At 37.2% G+C, this 18,899-nt stretch overlaps 1 protein-coding gene across 1 annotated transcript; it reads left to right on the forward strand.

The window, feature by feature from the left end:
• The first annotated feature begins 290 nt into the window (after window positions 1–290).
• LOC140239665 (MFS-type transporter SLC18B1-like) lies at window positions 291–17,823 on the forward strand. Its single transcript, XM_072319494.1, has 12 exons — window positions 291–521; window positions 1,472–1,567; window positions 7,321–7,394; window positions 9,221–9,368; window positions 9,929–9,997; window positions 10,621–10,714; window positions 12,561–12,796; window positions 13,364–13,455; window positions 14,952–15,047; window positions 15,710–15,784; window positions 16,898–17,044; window positions 17,724–17,823. Exons 1-12 carry the CDS (start codon window positions 291–293, stop codon window positions 17,821–17,823), a joined length of 1,458 nt encoding a protein of 485 aa, XP_072175595.1.
• Window positions 17,824–18,899: the final 1,076 nt, after the last annotated feature.

The raw sequence follows: 18,899 nt of genomic DNA on the forward strand, positions 1-18,899 counted from the left end.
GCTTAAATTTCAAGATGACATTTTTAGGGATTATAGAGCAGTGATTCAGGATGGTGTAAATGCATGTAACTCATTTTTCACCAAAGTGTGGGTTAACACTATAATGCACCGACCCCTTCAATTGATAAAGATGGTAGTAATGTTACTCATTTTTTAACGAACGGATATCCTGCCAAACATCATTAGAATGTGCTACGCTTCAAACAAATATGTACTTCTCTCATCCATTTTTTTTTTTCATATAGAATTTGATAGCCAGCTGTGAGACCGGTAGGTGTGTGCCGTCTGCAATGGCGTCGGCAGGTGAGCACGAGTGGCTCTTCAAGAAAGACACGTCTGCAGCGGCCGGCAGAAACGAACGCGACGGCGAAGGCGGTGAAGACGATGACGAAACGGACGAAAACTCGACAGCGGAGTCGGAAATCACCCGCTCCAACATCGTGACATTCGCGTGTCTTGTCGTTGCCACCTTCATCAGTTGGCTCGCGTTTGCCATTATGGGACCGTTCTTTCCGCGTGAGGTAGGTGGACTGGAGCCCGACAAAGATTTTTTTTTCTTTTAATACGTCTGAGCTCCGCGCTAAAAGGTTGTGCAGTCAGTATAAATTGAAACCGCGATGCACTTAGGGAAATCAAGTGAGAACGATGCCGGCTCCCTGTTAAATTCAAATGGATAAACCTTACAATTGTGGTCCTATATTATGTGTATGTGTGTGTGTGTGCGTGAGTGTGTGTGTGTGTGTGTGTGTGTGTGTGTGTGTGTTTAAGCACAAGGCAATGAACTTGTTTTTCAGTTTTAAAAGCTCAATGGCTAATAATACCCCAACGTACGGTGGTACAAAATATTGTGATAATTCATACAAAACCATGTTAAGGCATTGAGAAAAAAAAAAACAATAAACAGTCTTCATCATAAGCAATTTACGCAGCAGAATCACAACAACAATGGCAACAATGGCCAGGTCAAATCATTATTATTGAAAACAAATTCGTTTGTTACGACTTTTCCCTTTCATTCTCTACTTTTCTTCTCCATAACCATCACCATGATCATTTATCACACTCTTAGGGATTGCGTCAAAGTCAAATCAATGCGATCTTGTTATAAAAATGACATGAATGCGTGGGACTGAAGCACGAACATGATGCGCATGCCGAAGATAATTCCGACTAAAAAAAAAAAATAGATACCTGACATTGTCATATTGAAAATATAATTATTTTATTATCATTCTTTTACCGAAATCATGCTGTCAGTCTTGCAGTCAACTTTTTGTTTGATGAAACTGGTTTTTCTGCAAAGTAAAAAATATATTTTATGTTATGATCATCTTTCTCAAGTAATTGGATTCTTCGATAAAAAAAGAGAAGAATTTCATCATTACAATGCATTCATCATTGTGATACTATATAGTATACATTTTTCTTGAAGGCTTCTTTTTTCTTTGTTTTATGTCCATGAACACACCAGGCACATCAAAGAGGAGTGAGTGACATAGAGGTCGGATTGCTCTTCGCTCTTCAGTCCCTGACAACGGTCATCATGTCTCCATTAGTCGGAAAGTTCGTAAGTTTATGGTCTGCAAAAATTCGGTGCAATTCACTTTTATTCGATTTTATTGTCCATTCCTGGAAATTTGTTTTGTTTGCATACATACGCAGAATCATTCGGCACATACATAGAATGCATACATTGCAGAACACAGTTAAAACATAGATGCGTATACATATACTCTGAAATATATACTGTAGATTTACAAAGATATGAAATTAATATCAATGTCAGAGATAGCTACATGAAACTGGAGGAAATATCAAACTGAGTTAAAATCGCTCAGGTTGTGATGTGCGTGCATGCAAGAGTATACATGTGTGCCAAATGAAATGACTTTATAGTTTAAACAAATATGAGTGAGTGTATTTTTGTATCGAAGAGTGACTGTATAAAAGTTTTGAAGGTTTTATGTGTGCTTATGTATCGGTGTGTACAAGTGTATATAAATGTAAAAAACAACAACATACAAACAATGAATGTATAATTATCTTGTCTATTTAATTATACTACCACACCAGGGAAATAATCATTCTGTCCTCCTATTAAAATCAATGTACAAAATTATCATGACATTGACGATGATTCATATACGCGAAACTTAAAGGGATGTTATAGTTTTGGTTAAGATGGGGATTCATTATCAAACCTTTTTTTTTTTTTTTTTTTTTTTTAGAAACCACTCCATGAAATATCAAGGAACATACAATTCTACGAGGAATTGAAATTTTACTTGATGAAAATCGGTTTTGAAATCGTTAGCATTTCCTAAAAGGAATAAAAACGGTCCTAATAAAAGATGGGTCTCAGCTTTTATTATGACATCTTTGTTTGTTTGCTTTTTATCTCATTCAGTCCGAAGTCAACTTTCATGTAGAAATAAGCAAAAAAGATGATTTCTAACGTAACAAACAAAACCAAAAGCCAAATTACCTAAAAGCAAGCCTGCAGGCGAAGTCAGTGAAAGACAAATCCCGTGCGTTATCGCCTTACGAAAAAAAAAAGAGGGGGAAGGTTATGTCGGATAGGATATGTGTACGACATTTTGACGTAAATGTGTTGCCAAACGATGACATCTTTTTTTTTTTTCTTTTCTTTTTTTAATCAGTAGTAATGTATTGACAAACTTTGAATGGATGGATCATAGCGAGTCACGCCGTAGGACATTAATATCCTGCCTTTTCTTAGTTCCGTTCTGTATATCAACGAAGTTTATGATTGACATCACCAAAGTCAAATTTATCTTCTTTTATCTCAACACGAACATTACTGACGAAGGACATTATCGTCTGCATGTAGCATGTAAGCGATGTGATCAATTGGCTTCTTTCTTAAAAGGCAGACTGTGTTTACGATTGAGATGTGATTGCCAAGGTATCTCGTATTTGCGGGAGAGTAAAGGCCGTGCACACTGGGTGGCTATCGCTGAAGGTATTACGTAGTTAGTGGGAACGAGGCGATGCGGGCACTCTGATTTAGGTTACCATGGAAACCGTGGGTGTGACATTGCCAATTTCTCAACGCGGCTTTTGCAGTTTCCGTATATAGTATGCGTGTGTGGGTTTGGTTTTTGTGGATTTTTTGTTTTGTTTTTTCTTTCTTCCCTTTCACCGGACCTCGTCAAGCTAACGGTATATTTTTGTTGTTTTTGTCGTTGCTCATTAGCTGATTAACCGGATGAATGAGAGTAATTGGCGGGACACATCGCCCTGTTAATACTAAAAGGCGTCCCCGAGGATTTTCTTTACCTTGGGCTCCTGCGGAAAATAACAACCCAATTCTCTCTTCACGTCATGTTATCGCAGACCTTATACTCATATGTATACATTTTTATGTATGTATGTATGTATCTATCTATCTGTCCATCTATTTATCTATTCTAATCATATATATAAAATACGTATTTCATATACATAAACGTAAGAAATGCGTTTTATGTGTATTGTGTCAGATCTTACTAGACGGTAAAACTGCTATGCATTCGTCCATAAATTGCCTACCGAGTCCTGATCCAATATGTTCTTAATAGTACAATAAGTGTTTGTAATCCCGTACGCATACAAGATTGCACAATGTTTTAGAAAAAAGAAAAGAAAGAAGTGAAATCGATGAACAGATAACAGCTGACAGGAACTAAAGACAAAATGAATCTCTTCAGTTTGTTGTGGTGGGTTGTCAAATCATTGAAATGGACTCAGTGGCCTCAAGCAGCCTTTCAAAAAGGGAGACGAATAGTTGGATTAACAATGAAATGTATCAACATTCCTATTCACAAGTAGAAGAAGTGTAAGAGGCAAGATTTTAAAAATATTTATGTTAGTGCGTCAGAGAAGAGGAAGTGAAATGATGCTGGGCGTACCTTTAGCTCCCTCGACAGAAAGTAAGCAGCAGCGCGTTTATTTATGAAAAAGTCTGATTAAGAAAAAAAAAATCAGTTTGATAAAATAAGCGAAAGCAGTTCAAAAATGCGGTGATGATGACATTATTATTGTTATTATTATTATTATTTTTTTTTTTTTGGGGGGGGGGAGGTGGGTTGGGCAGGGGTGGGTTAGGATGGGGATTGGGAACAAGGGGGGGGGTAGCTGATAGGCACCATAAGTTGTTTTGTGGTTCTTATCCCTCTTATTTGTTCAATTCAATTCAGTTCAATTCAATTCGATTTTTATTTTGGTCAGACAATTAGAAGTAGCATGAATACCATGGTAACCAGGGAACGCGCACAAGTCTTGCATTTTTTTTTTGGGGGGGGGGGGTGGGGGGGGGAAGACTAGTATTTTCGTTCAAAGGACATCACTTACTAGCCTTTACCTATCGAAAATATTTAGGACCTATACAGTTGTACATGCGGATGCCTCACCGTATTAAATGAATAGCCATTGAGTAATTGTACGATATCAATAATTGTTATAGCGTTTGTAGATTATTATGTTGATGATGAACCATCATTACTTAGAAACTGCTTGCTTAAACCAAGAAACGCGCAAACTTTAACCGCGAATGCTGTGGTTCTTATACTCGATGAATGAAGCGCCATTTTAGCGGACGACTTGATATGACACTGTGTGCGATGCACCATGCGATGGCGAGCTGTTTTGAGATTCTCTGAAGCTGCTCCCACACAATGCGTCACACATTACCTGATTGCACATGCCTTCCAGTTGAGACATGACTGGCGTTCTAATAACGTCTAATGGGCAGTGAAAAATTCACCAATAATTGTCAATAACTCTCTCTATGATCTCTTCATATTAAAACACTCCGACGCTGCCGCACCTCTTAATAGTTTCCGCACAACAACTGTGTTATAGGTAAGATGCTATTATGAAATGCTGGTAGAAAGATTCATTTACTTTTCCATCACGTTCTTGGACGTCCAGAGACGATGGATTGAAATCTATTTCATTTCAGCAAGCAAAGATGGATCAGCGAAGTGGTTTAGCCAGTAGCGTCTCTGTCATGCAATAGTCAAAATGGCTCCGGTGTGAATCGTTTCGAAGCCACGCAGCTGAGTAATTACTTGTGTTAGCATGTCGCCTGGTCTTGAACAATGTGCACTTAGCTATATACAGAATCTCTGTATCTCTATATACAGAATCTCTGGGATATGACTATTAGATGGTAGAGAATCACGAACCACGAACGTCAAAATTCCCACTTTACTCCTACCTCTCGCAATAGGCAACCTGCGAGCCAACTATGGGTTCGACCCCCCCCCCCCCTCCCGCCCCTTTCCCGGCGGTTGGCCCTGAGTGACATTGTGCATTTCGGGATGCAGGAGATTCAAAATTAATGGAGATAGTTTCCCCGGGGAACGGGGGATAGGATGGTGAAGAAATATAAATATATATTATATATGGTGTGTTTTTTTTTTCTCTCTCTCTCTTGCTAGAAGATTGATGGGCATATCAACTACGAGAATTTGTTTCTTTATCTCACAGATATACGTGGGATGATAATTTCCGGTGTCTGTTCTCAAATAGACACACAACAAGAATTAAAGATCTGCGCATCACTGTAGTCACACACACAGACGCACACACATCTACATCCATGCATACACACTTTTTTTTTCAATAATCTTTATTTTTCGTCATTCAAACATGGAAAATAAAACATTCCATAATCATGTTTCTGACATTATATTTTGGGGGTAATGTTATCAATGGTTATGTGTAAATGATATCATTAGAAACAAAAATAACAACTGGATATTTGACCCTTGGCATTTCAGTCGTCAAAAATTAATGATTGAAATTAAAAACAAAATACACAATTGTATATCAAAACAGAATGTGGTAATATTGTCTACTGACCAAAGACCCCACCCCTCCCCAGCTCTCCATAGCTGCCCCTCCCAACTCTGTAACCACGCACAGACACACACACACACACACACACACACACACACACATATATACTAGTAAGCAAATAATCAACGTTGGTGAAGGTGATGGGACAAACTATCACTTCCGAGGCGATCCCCTGGATGTAGCTATCTTTCCGAAGCGCAGCTGAGGAAAGATAGCGTACACATCCATATTGCCGAGGAAGCAATAGTTTGTCTCATTGCCTGAAACTAAAAGTTGATCATTTGCTTTATATTCCACATGTAGGGTCCTAGATATTCCCATTTTATTCCACATCTGAAACAATTTTAGTTGTCTTTAGGTATCCTTGGGGCTAAGGCTACGTAGTTTACTTTAGACGTATGCGCGTAGATGACAAAACAAAGAATTTGCTCCCCACCGAAATAAACCACAGTGCAACGCACTTTTTTTTTTCGCGCGTACTCAAAATTGTAAAATATATCAAGCGTTAGGACTGTGTGTGGAGATCAGCGAAACAAAATGACTATCATCATAGAGTGTAACGAACTTTTCTTCTAAGGTAATGTGATGGACAAAACTACGCTTTATCACGTGATCAGCTCTTGACCAATCCTATAGCAAGATTCTTAGTATGTGGAATATAATATATTTCATCATCCTTACTCATTCTTCCCTGACAAGATATAGATTTGATGTCATATCTGTCTTCCTGAAATGCTTAACGTGTACCCCTTTTTCCATCACAATTTTGAAAACGCTCTCTCCGTCATTCTGGCCATCAGGGCTGTCAAAACAAGAAGAAGAGATAGAGGCAGGGATTGCCTCCATGATGATATAAAAGGGATGTACAGTTTCGGTTGAAATGGGGCTTCAGGATTCCAACGGTTTTTGACAGTGATTTTTTTTTATTTTTTTTTTTTTTAGGTAATGATAATTTTCTTATGAAACATGGGAAAGCATCTGCTTCTACGAGGAATGTAGAATTTATTTGATGAAAATTGGTATTGAAATAACTGACATATCCAAAACATTTTAAAAAATAAGAAAGCTAACCTAATAAAAGGTGGAACCCATCTTTCATTAAGATCGCTTTACTTTGATTTGTTTTCGGATTTCTCAGCCATTTCAGAAACAATTTTCACCAAATAAACTATAAATTCCTGTAAGAATTGTTTGCTCTATATCATTTCAGTATTATCTCGCAAAAAGTTAAAAGCTGAATCCTCACCTCAACCAATACTATATCATTCCTTGAAGCCCTCCCTTGTATGGCCCCAAAAGGAAACTAACTGGACGCATTGACAGAGCAGTATGACTCATAAATGGTTTCATTTGAACACAGTCTGTTCGTATTCTTCTTGATGTTGTTGTTATAATAATGTAGATGGACGTGTAACGCATTCATTACTATAACCTCTCACATTATCGCATCCACAGATCCCAATGATAGGCGGCAAAGTGACCCTTGTTGGAGGGCTCGTCATTGAGACTATTGGCAACATATTTTTCGGGTGAGTGACGTCACGTATATTCTCGACGAACATCCGCCTTCCAGGAATCGTGCCAGGCGATATAACGCTATAAGACACGCTCGCCTACTTTAATTACCGCCACGCGCGTTCGACTATTAGTATTAGCGGCAGTGGGTTTATACGCGCTCCAAACTTGCTTGTCTCTCGGGGCAAGAATTATCATGGGAAGGGGGGGGGGGGGGTGAGGATATTAGACCGGAAGGCGTGGGGGGGGGGGGGGGGCTCACCTTACCGCATTGTGAGATGAGTGAAATAGGTGAGGTTTATTTCGACATTGTGTTGTTAAGATAAACACGATACGTCTACTTCTTTGGTTCTATGGCCACTATCTACCGATGCAAAGCTCTATACTGTCATCATTAACAGCAATCATTGTTTTTATCCATGAGTATTACTGCTGTTACAATTCCCACTAAATAAAGCATCCATCGGTATATTTCGGTATTATCACAGATGCTGAGAGTCAGCAGATGGAATACGATTGGGGGGGGGGGGGAGGGGAGGGAAGGAGTGGCCAGGCGGAGCGGAAATCACTGTGCCGTAAAGTTGTACACTTTTTTTCCCTCTCTCTCTCTCAGGGTGCCAATGGTGCAATTAGTAATTACTGCGTATGATCATCTGATGATGACTCAGTCGTTGCGCATCATGTGTTACATCAAGGCATCACATCAATCATTATTCTACCGTCATTTTTCGTAGTACGGATGTTGGCTGAACTAGAAATACGTGTACACGTAATCCTGCGCGTATATAGGAGAATCAAGTATACTGCGTGCTTATCAATAATAGTTGCCATCTTTTGTACTTTATGACTTAAAGTATTGTACATTACATTTGTATTTTTTCTCTATTCTGTACTACAGAATGACACGAGAGTCAGGTATAATATAAAATGCCGGGATGTGTGATACTGACATATCTGATTCATTTTTTTTTAACCTCTAAATTTCATTTACATAATTATTATAAACATTCAAGTAGAAGTAAAAGTCATTCTACATGATTCACAGTAAAAAATACACAATTTGACATACAGCTACAAGTACTCTAGATAATATGAATTAGTCTCCAGCTAATATGGGATACAAAACCTTTGGTTTTTACTTACATGTATTCATCTATCTTTGTTGCTTTGATATTACAAAAGATAGAATGAGGAAAAATACCATGATTTGTTGTATTTCTGGCAGAAAACATGATATTTTTTGCTTACAAAGAAGAAGACACTGTAACATTTCTGGATTTCTATAGTATTCCAAAGTAGGCCCCAGCATAAATAATCTAATAAATTAATGTAAAAGTATGGGTATGCAAAACTGATTCATACCGGCACATTTGACGTTATAGTGCTGTTCTAATGGACTTATATTTTGTTTTGTGGCAAATTCATACTGAGGTATTATGTTTCTTTTTATTATGTGTTCTTTCTATCTACGTTGATCATTATAGAAAGATCAATACATTCTCTGTAAAATGTCTTTCAAGCGCATTAAACTATAGCTTAAAATGTAATCAGTTTATTCAATGATCATCTTAGGATACGTTACTGTAATCGAATACTAATTGTTGCAACAATAGTTAACATTATGCTTTAGTTGTTATTTTTAACTCATAGATGTGCACTGGAATGATGAAATATCTCTTTGGACAAAAGAAAAAAAGCAAAAATAATTTTACAATACTATCAGACATTGAAGCCTTGCTGTCGGATTGCTTTTTTTTTTTTTTTTCTGGAATGTTCGCAGGTACATTTGCCAATTTCCACTTTTTCTAATGTTTGCTTTTGCCTCCGTTTATTCTTGAAGATTTTGTGCGAAACTCCATTCGAGAACAGCTTTCCTGGTCTTCACCTTCCTCTTTCGCGCCCTCATCGGTGTAGGCGTGTCAACATCGGTCACTGCCACGATGGCAATAAATGCCAACACTTTCCCGAATCATTTTGCGCGAACAGTGGTGAGCAGAACATCAGAGATTTGAGACATGTTTTCGTCTGTGTTTCCTAATTTTTTGTTTGTTTGTTCTAGTTTCCTCTTCCCGATTTCACAATAATTATTCTAGTAATAGCACTACTGACGACAATAAATCGTTCATGAAAAAATGATCGCATTCATGTTTTTGAGATTATTAATCATAAACACTAAAGCAAAAATGTAGATAACATCAAATAATGCACATCTGGGACTGAAAACTTGTCTTTATAGATAAATTGTCCTTGTTGTAAATTTCTGATTCAATCTGTTTCTCTACCGATTGTGTCCCAAAAATTATAGTTTGATCAAGTTTAAGTTATTTCCTGTTGAATTATTTGTGTTTAATCCGTCTGTCTGTCTGTCTGTATTATATTTCTCTCCCACTACGTCAGCCCTTATCCACTTGAAACAGTTTGAGCTCACGAATTCGTCAAATCCAAATTGAAGTCAGGTGCATTTTGTTCTTTACGTTATTTATCTATTTATTCATTTTGTAATTAATCAATTTATTTTTTATTGTCTCTTTTTTTTTGTTTTTTACAGGGCATTTTAGAAATGACGGCAGGCCTTGGAATGTTGCTTAGTCCGCTTATAGGTGGCGCTCTTTATGAAGTAAGTTCAAGTTACGAAGATCTCTGCAACCAAGAAAAAAAGTACATTCAATGTATGCACGATTGATTCTCTTGCATTATACATCAATTATTATTCTCAGTCCAAGATTGATGACAAAGCGAACGCGTTTTCTTTTAATTCAGTTGTATCAATGTGTAGGCCTACACGCAGAATCGTTATCTTCTGCCTGACAAAATAGAAAGAAAGAGATGACATTGGAAGTGAATAAGTGATGATATTTCATTTAGGTTGTTTTTCCTTTTATTCACAGTTCATCTCTCTCCGATATGTTTGCTCCCAAACGCATGGGTACGTGTCCCTGTTGCTTGCCTATAAATTTGTAAGCTAAACAATTGCAGGAAGGAAGATACTATCGTAATTTCGTCTACTAGAATTGAAAAATTTGGAAGATTTTTTTTTTCAAAAACGGATATTTGTGTAATTGTAAAAACGGATATTTCTAATAACCGATGTGCAATTGTTTTAGCATCATTTCACTTGCATGAATGAAAACAGAAAAAAAAAAGAAATAGAAAGAGTGAATAGTGAAATTTTCAAACGAGGACTACTTTGTATGGCAGAAACGATTAATTTTCATTATTTACTCCCCACCCCCTTCCAAGGCTGGTGGCTCAAGCTTTCTGCTACCATTTGTGGTGGTAGGAGCGTTAGACTTCGCCTCAATGCTCACCTCGCTAATTTTTCTCCCTAGAACAAGTAAGTCACTATTACAAGTCTCTCCTCTATACATTTTGAACTTTGAACTTTATTCTGTTTCTTTTTTACTTTCTTTCTTTCTTTTTGTCTCTTTTTTTTTTCTTTATCTTTGTAGATCATTATATACCTTGTGGAGTCATATTTGTCAGGTGATACGTAGTTACATGGTGTAGCATGCAATTCCGTACTCAGCTAGTTCGGTATCGAGATATTTTGTTTTGCTTTTGTTCTTGTTTATTTTTGTCCTCCTAATTTGAGTCTGACGTCTTTTCTTTCTTTCTTTCACGAAAAGACAAGATTGCAGAGATTAATTGCAAGTAGAAAAGGAAAACGGTATAGTGATCGGAAAACCACAAGAAGCACACACACACACACACACACACACACACACACACACACACACACACATGATAACACAAACTATCTAGAAAACACATACAGAGACAGGACAAAACAGCAAGAGACATCGATAAAGGAGTAGTGTTAGACAGAGGAGAGAATAACCTTGAAAAGATCCCTAAAACTTCAATGAATATTTTTTCTTTATATTTTTTGATTCACCTAATCCACATGATTTTAATGCATGTGAATCAATTAAATTAAGCTAAACTGAATTGTATTGGCATGACGACGTTATTGACAGTTCCCTCAAAAGGGGCAATCAATTTCCTGAAAGTCAAATGCATTGTGCAACTTTGATCATTTGGGGGTCATAATCACGAGACCGACACCCACGAGTCATACAGCCCTTGAGTTCGACACTCGGTAAATAAGGTCCATGAGTCCGACACAAGGTGAAAGCAGCCCACGAGTTCGACATTACAACACGAGGCTTAACCCTAACCAGGCCGGGCTTTTTTGGGTGTTCTGTGGCCGAGGGGGGGGGGGGGGGGGGGTGATTCAACCCCCCTCCCCCCCCCCCGATCTCGGCCGTCGATCGCGCAATCACCATGAAAATTGGCACATGCATTACCTGTGGCGTAATCTACCACATTATACAAATAGAAAAGGAAATTTTCTTTATGTTTATTAATTATGCTAATATATGCATAAAAACATACATTTTGCTCTAAATCAGAAAATAAAGCTCCTAGAGTCCTATTTTTGGTGCTAACATTCTTTGTAGCATTCCTAACAAAGTACTCGAAAAACAAATTTGGTATTAAACTTAATTTCTTATGTATTTTATTGCTTCATGAATTTCGTATGTATTTCTTTGTTTTTCGACCTTTTGTTTTATCATTCATTTTTCGCAAAATTTATAACAAAACCTTTTTCAAGCATAAGTATGCTAAAATTGATTGATTTCAGACTATGAAAGTGAAAATAATCATATCTTTGTGAATAAGGTGAGAAAACTCTATTTGCATAGACTTTAGACACAAAATCACGTTTTTGAGCCATTTTCGGTCTGACAGGAATGTATAAAAGGTCATGCAGCGTCGTAACGGTATGCGCGATTTTCCCGAAAATGGTGTCAAAGATGCGCGAGACTTGAAAGTAAAAAGTCAGCGAACGGCGCGGTCAAAAAATTTCGCGCGGCGGAATAGTCGCGAAAAATGTCGAGGGGGTGGGGTTGATTCAACCCCCGCCCCCCCCCCCCCCACACACACACACACCCGGCCTTTTTAGGGTTAATGCGTCAGTCGCGTAGGTCTTGTTTGCTTAGTGTCGAAATCATGGGTTGTATGACTCGTGGGCTGTATAACTCCTGGGCTGTATTCCCTATGACTCATGGACTGTACTACTCGTGGGCTCTATGATGCGTGGGTGTCAAACTCGTGCACCCGATCATTTAGTTCTCTCTCTTCCCTTATTTTGCTTATCAAAAAAAAAAAATGATAAGGAGAGCGGTCGGAGGAGTCGGGGTCGATCATGGAGGTGCTGCGTATCCCGTCCGTCTGGCCGGCAATCATGGCGGGCTTCGTTGGGGCCTTCACGCTCAGCTTTCTCGAGCCCACGCTGTCCATTCATGCGGCTTTTCTCACGTCCAACACGTTCTACATCGGCCTCCTTTTCATGTTGGCTAGTGCCGTCTACGCGGGGAGTTCACCCCTCTGGGGCTACGTCGGCGACACGTTTGTAAGTAGAAGTGGTATCTATCCCCAAGAACGAAGCTACTTTCATTGAAGTTGGTGAGATGGGGACAGAATCTCAACGCTTTTTAAATTCAGTATTCATTCATTCATTTATTCACATTTTATTCATTTGTCTCTTTTTTTTTGACGGAGCCAGTCGACTGTTGTAACGGTTTTGACAGCTCTATTATCAACATCAATGCCAGCCTTTAGAAACATCAGGAAATTCTGCATTGATGTAGTTTTTGGTAGAGCCACGTTGGACAAGCCCGTTAATATGATTATTTTTTTGTTACACATAAACGAAGAAATAGATGTCTACATCATGTTGTAATCTCGATTAGATTAGGTTTCACCTATGCATGGTTCTTAAAGGAAATCCATGATCCCTCCGATAAACCATTTCTAACGGTATTTATTATTCTATGAGTTTTTGTGCCTGGGAGCAGTGCCTATTAAGTCCAGATTGTCCACATTTCTGCAAGACACTTGTCTCTTTTCTTGTTTCAAGACAAAAATTGCCACATTTACCCTAAAAAAATTATTTTTATTTGGATTTGAATTTTGGCAGGGGATCTCAAGGCAGTGTATGGTAGTCGGGCTCTTTTTGGAAACCCTGTCCTTACTGCTGCTGGGCCCTTCGCCACTTCTACATCTACCAAAGTAAGTCAGTAATACAATTTTTACAAGAACGGCGTTTAACGTGCACTTTGGCAGGATTTCTAATGTACACACACACACAACACACACACACACATAAGCACGCGAGCCCACACAAACCCAAACGCACTAGCATTTGAGACTCGGTACAGTATATTATCATGTCTAAATCGCTGTTTTCAAAATGTCAAATGTTCAGGAAAACGACAAAAACAAACAAAAACAAAACAACAACAAAAAACAAACAAACAAACAAGGAAAGCAGTGTAACAAATGGGATCGCCTTTCCCTTACCCTGCCGTGGTGGCTTCATTACTAGGGTAAGGCAGCTTAAGATTTGGACAGGCATCACTTAACTGATTATTTGACTATTAAAACCGAGAAAGTGAATACATACATACACACATACATACAGTAGCATGAATTCCGTTTTCGTTCAATGCTTTAGGCGCTTTAAACGGAAACAAAATGTTTCGTTGTACTTTAAAAGAAAGAGAAGAATGTCTTCAGAACCCAGGATTTTAGGTTGCTCCTAAAAGTCGTTAAGGAGTTTAAATTTTTTAGCTTAAAAAGAAGTAAATTCCACAAGGTTTTTCCAACGTCAGCTAAAGCTCGTTCCCTAAACGATTTCTTTGAAAGTGGAACATGTAAGAGACCAGAAATAGAGGAATTGATTTAATACTAAATATTTCCGTAAAGGAAATCGAGTGTGGACATGACTCATCTGATACATAGCTAGTCTTTTCAAGCTTGTTAAAGTTGTAGCTCTTCATCTGTTTACCACAAGTACTAGTAACTAGATAGTCAGAAAAACAAACAAACTTGACTGAATGTAATACATAGGAATGTGAAGTTGAATTTATCATAGATTCACCCGAAACCCCATTTATAAATCAAGGCATGCAACTACAAAAATCGCTGATAATTTCCTTAATATCACTAAATAATCTGTTATCAGTTCTTTCTTTAATTCTTCGTCTCTCTCTCTCTCTATCATACCTACATCGACGTAAATGAGCACTGAATTGATGAATTTGAATAATTACGCAGTACCCGCCGCATGCTATAAGGATTAGAACCAACACTTGCTGTCGGACGGAAGCTCGGTGGTCTATTGGAGATGACGCCTGTCCGGAGATCAGGAGGGCGTAGGTTCGAATCCTGCTCGAGTATGTACGCCCATAATTTTTTTTTCTTTTTTATCATGGTTACTACTAAAACATTGATCAATTGAGTGCTTATATATTTACGTCGATGTAGGGCAATTTTTCAATCAGTTGTAAATATTGTTGTTATTATTATTATTATTATTATTATCATTATTATCATTGTTAGTATTATTATCATCATTATTGTTATTATTATTATCATTATTATTATTATTATTGTTGTAAGTACTATTATTATTATGAATGTTGTTATTATTACTATCATGATGATGATGATGATGATTATTAAATATCTGTCTGTCTCCTCTCACTCTCCCAATATCTCACAAGGGAACTGTGGCTACTGTGTATCAGCTTAATCCTTTTCGGGCTTTCCGACGGCGCCATTGTTGTGTCGTCATTTAGCGTGTTATACTTATCAGCCATGTAAGTATGATTATTTCGGGATCAAAAAGAAATAGCTTTCGAGTAATTATTGCAACCACTGATGAACAGGTTGTGGTTAAATAAATACAATGAGTGTTTCATCACAGTGGTAGGAAAAAAAAGAATAGGTCGGTGATGAAAATTGAATAGTAATGCGAGATACTGCATGGTAAAAAAATAATAATAAAAATATATATATATTATAAATAATAATAATGATAATAATAATAATAATAATAATAATAATAATAATAATAATAATAACTGTACTTAAAAATATTTGTATTGTAAATTTATATATATATATGTATATATATATATATATATATATATATATATATATATATTATTGCACAGATTAAAACCGGAATGGAGAGAGCGTTCAAAATTATCCTTCCGAAGAAAGTAACATGCCGGTGAGAGAGGTTATAACCTTTTAGGAATATCATACGAAGTTTTTCTTTATCGTGCACGTGATCACCTTCAACCAGTCGGTGACTGTTATTATGTGAATCATTGTGACCTATATATGTCGTCCGTCTTAATTTAATGATACACACTTTTGAATGTTTTATAATGTGCTTAACCTGAAAATAAATCCTATTATATTATGCAGTCGTTTTTACCCGTGTTTGCTTTCTACTCTTTTTTCTTAATTCCAGAGAGCACGGATTGTCAGAAGACATGAAAACTCATGGTGTCGTATCAGGAATATTTAACTGTGTATTATGTTTAGGGTGAGTTCTGCTTTTAATACACGTGTTCACATTCTAAAAGATGTACAACAATGTTTCCGGGCCGATGGCGTGTAAACAGCTGGTACGCATACATACGAAAATCTGCTCTTTTCAAAATACATTGTACTAACAATTCTTGAGGTAATCGACAAGAAATGTGACCAAGAAAGAAATCAATCCATGATATCAGGACCTCATGTATTCCTCCTTTTTTTTATTTGAATAAATGTCATTAACTATCGCCGTTTGAGAAACAGTGAATTCATTTAGCTTTAACGTTTTTACATAATCATCACAGATTAATTAACCAGCACACATTTATACTAATTACGCAGACTGATTGTTTTTAGGACAAAGCAAAACAGAACACACAAAAATGAAAACAAAACAAAACAGAATGTGATACCATTTTATTATTTATATCATTATTGAATTAACGCGCTTTCAAATTAGGAAAGTCTCCTACACAAAACGAGAGCAGATCCAGAATTTCTCATGCCACATATCACAAACACATACATTAATGTACCCTCCAAAAAGTCTCAGGCTGTTACGGAATGGTTCACTTTGAATAGATGGGCTATCATTGTATGGGAAAACCTTGTTTATCCAATCTAATGATAACATGTTAACATTAATATAATGATGGAATTCAGTTAATAGTGACTTAATAAACCCAATTTCTCTCTTTAAAAAAAAAATAATGACTTATGCAACATTTTCTCGAAGCATAACATAAATAAATCAATACATGACATCAAAAGGAGAAAAAGAAATCAGCCAAGTCGGTCATGAGAAAAAAAAAAGAACAAACTCGAAGTATAGCTTGCTGTACATGATAATAAACTGAGCCAGAGCAGCTTAGTCTCCAACAGCAACACCTTTCTATTTACAAGACCCTGTCGCGGTTCTTGAGCACTTACTGTTGAGTGTGCCCGAGACTCTGTATGGGTGCGCACTATTAGTAGATACTTTCGGTGTTCTTGTATAGCATTGATCTTTCTCTTTTCGTGAGGTTTTCTGTTTTCCTTTTCTGAGGTTGCTGTTGTTTTTGTTGGTGGTGGTGATGGTGGTGTTCATCTTGTCATATCATTACGTCGTTCTTCCCTGTAGAAGTATGTGCGGTGCTTGGATAGCGGGCGGGATGCTGGAGCAAGCCGTCGGCTTCTCCGCGACAGCCACCATCACGGCGGGAGTGGTCCTGGTGGCAGCGCTGGTCACGTCCTCTTACTACCTCGTGGAGACAACGTGGCAAACAAGGTACGTACATCAAACATACATCGAGACCCTTCGTGACAACTCTGTTATCAACAGCCTGGGGACCACGTGACATGTCGTCACAATAAGATATTGCATGTAATATGGGAATAGTGTTCTCTTTAAGGATTTGAATGTCTGTCTCTATATCTATGCATATCTACTATATATTCATGCATAATTAATTATGTGCGATATGTATATCGTAGAGAGAGAGAGAGAGAGAGAAGGAGAAAGAGAGATAGATACATAGATAAAGAGGCATATACATAGTATATTATGTCCAAAATATGTACAAATTAAATATTATGTTCTTTACGTTCGCACATGTAGTGTTTGAATATTGCCCAATACTCCTATCGTTGTTTCATAGCTTGTTAATCACATGATTTAAAAGAAAAAATGCTGATTTACACATCAAACAGCAATTCTATTTTGAGTAGTAATGCAAGTCAAAGGAAATACACATGCCAGATATTGTGAGCAATTTCCATTTACGAGCTTCAAGACGCTGTGAGCGTATGGGGGAAAAAGGGAAAAGCTATTATTTCGAATCTGATGGAGCTGATGTAATATCGCATTTTCTTAGTAATGAGTAATGTAACAATGTAACAAAGTGTAACAATTTCTCTTCGTTTTAAAGTCTGCATTTTTGGTTTATCAAATATTTTCCTTCCTGCAGGAGAGATCGTCGAGGAAGAAAACTTCAAGACCTGCGTTTGATAAAAACCAGTAACCCAGTGCCTGAGACGACGCCTCTTTTTCAGCAACCAGATAGATAACACAGCATGTCATTACTTTTGGCATTTGCAAGCCACTATTTCATGTACTAGTATTTAAAAGTAGTGGGTGCAATGCATTAATGCAGAGCTGTATTCGCGTAACGGTGACAGATACCTCGTCAACCTTTGATGGCACTTAAATCGTCAAATGTAAATAAAAACAGCAACAACAAATGTATTGGTCATCAAGATCATTGATTGATGATTATCTAAAGAATTGTATGTCCCATTTGTTTGATTGTGTTGAATGTCCTTGCCAAGTTGTACACCTCCAGTAATAGATTTTAACTTGCCAGGGATTCAATGGGGAGTGATCCTGTATAAAGAAAGACGATCAATGTTCTCTTTCTGTCACTGTGTCAATGAGAAAAGTGTCTCGTGTGTGGTCCAGTTCATCGTTAGTACATTCAGTAAATAAAAGTGTCACCGTGATTGTGCAATGTCGTATTGAGACTTGTATTAACCCTGTGCCCCCTACCAGATTTTCATTCGCCACTCCTTCGCCCTTTATCCAATTTCAACCAAATTTGGTGACTTTTCCTAAAATCTTATTCCGAACATTTTGATATATAATCTAGCTATATTTTCTATTGCTGGTCGCCATGGCAACCATAAACTGACAACCATGTCAGTCAGATTTTGTGTATTTTTGTGTTCCAATTCCAATTAACAATATTATAATGTATGAAATAGGCATTTCTTGGCTGAAATTTGCCGAAGAAGCAAAATGTGAAGTAATTATGGCCCTGAAATGTTTTCCTATTATTTCCTTTGTTTTTCTGTGACAACGGCATAAAACAATAGACATAATAGAGATACTTGAAAATAACAGTATTTTCCAAAGATTGCCGTTCTATTTTGTGTTATTTTGATTCCTTCACCCAAGTTATACCTCTAATATAATTTGTTTATCACATCATCAATCTGCAAACTTAAAATTCCAATATTATGGGAATATGAAATATGATAACTATGCATGTACCTATTCAAAACAATATATCACAGGTCTCATAATGTATTTCTTTATTTTGTTATGAATAGCGCCCCCATGTGGTGACCTTGAGAAATTTCAACCA

This window comes from Diadema setosum, chromosome 16 (assembly GCF_964275005.1).
Source record: "Diadema setosum chromosome 16, eeDiaSeto1, whole genome shotgun sequence".
Lineage (NCBI taxonomy): Eukaryota > Metazoa > Echinodermata > Echinoidea > Diadematoida > Diadematidae > Diadema > Diadema setosum.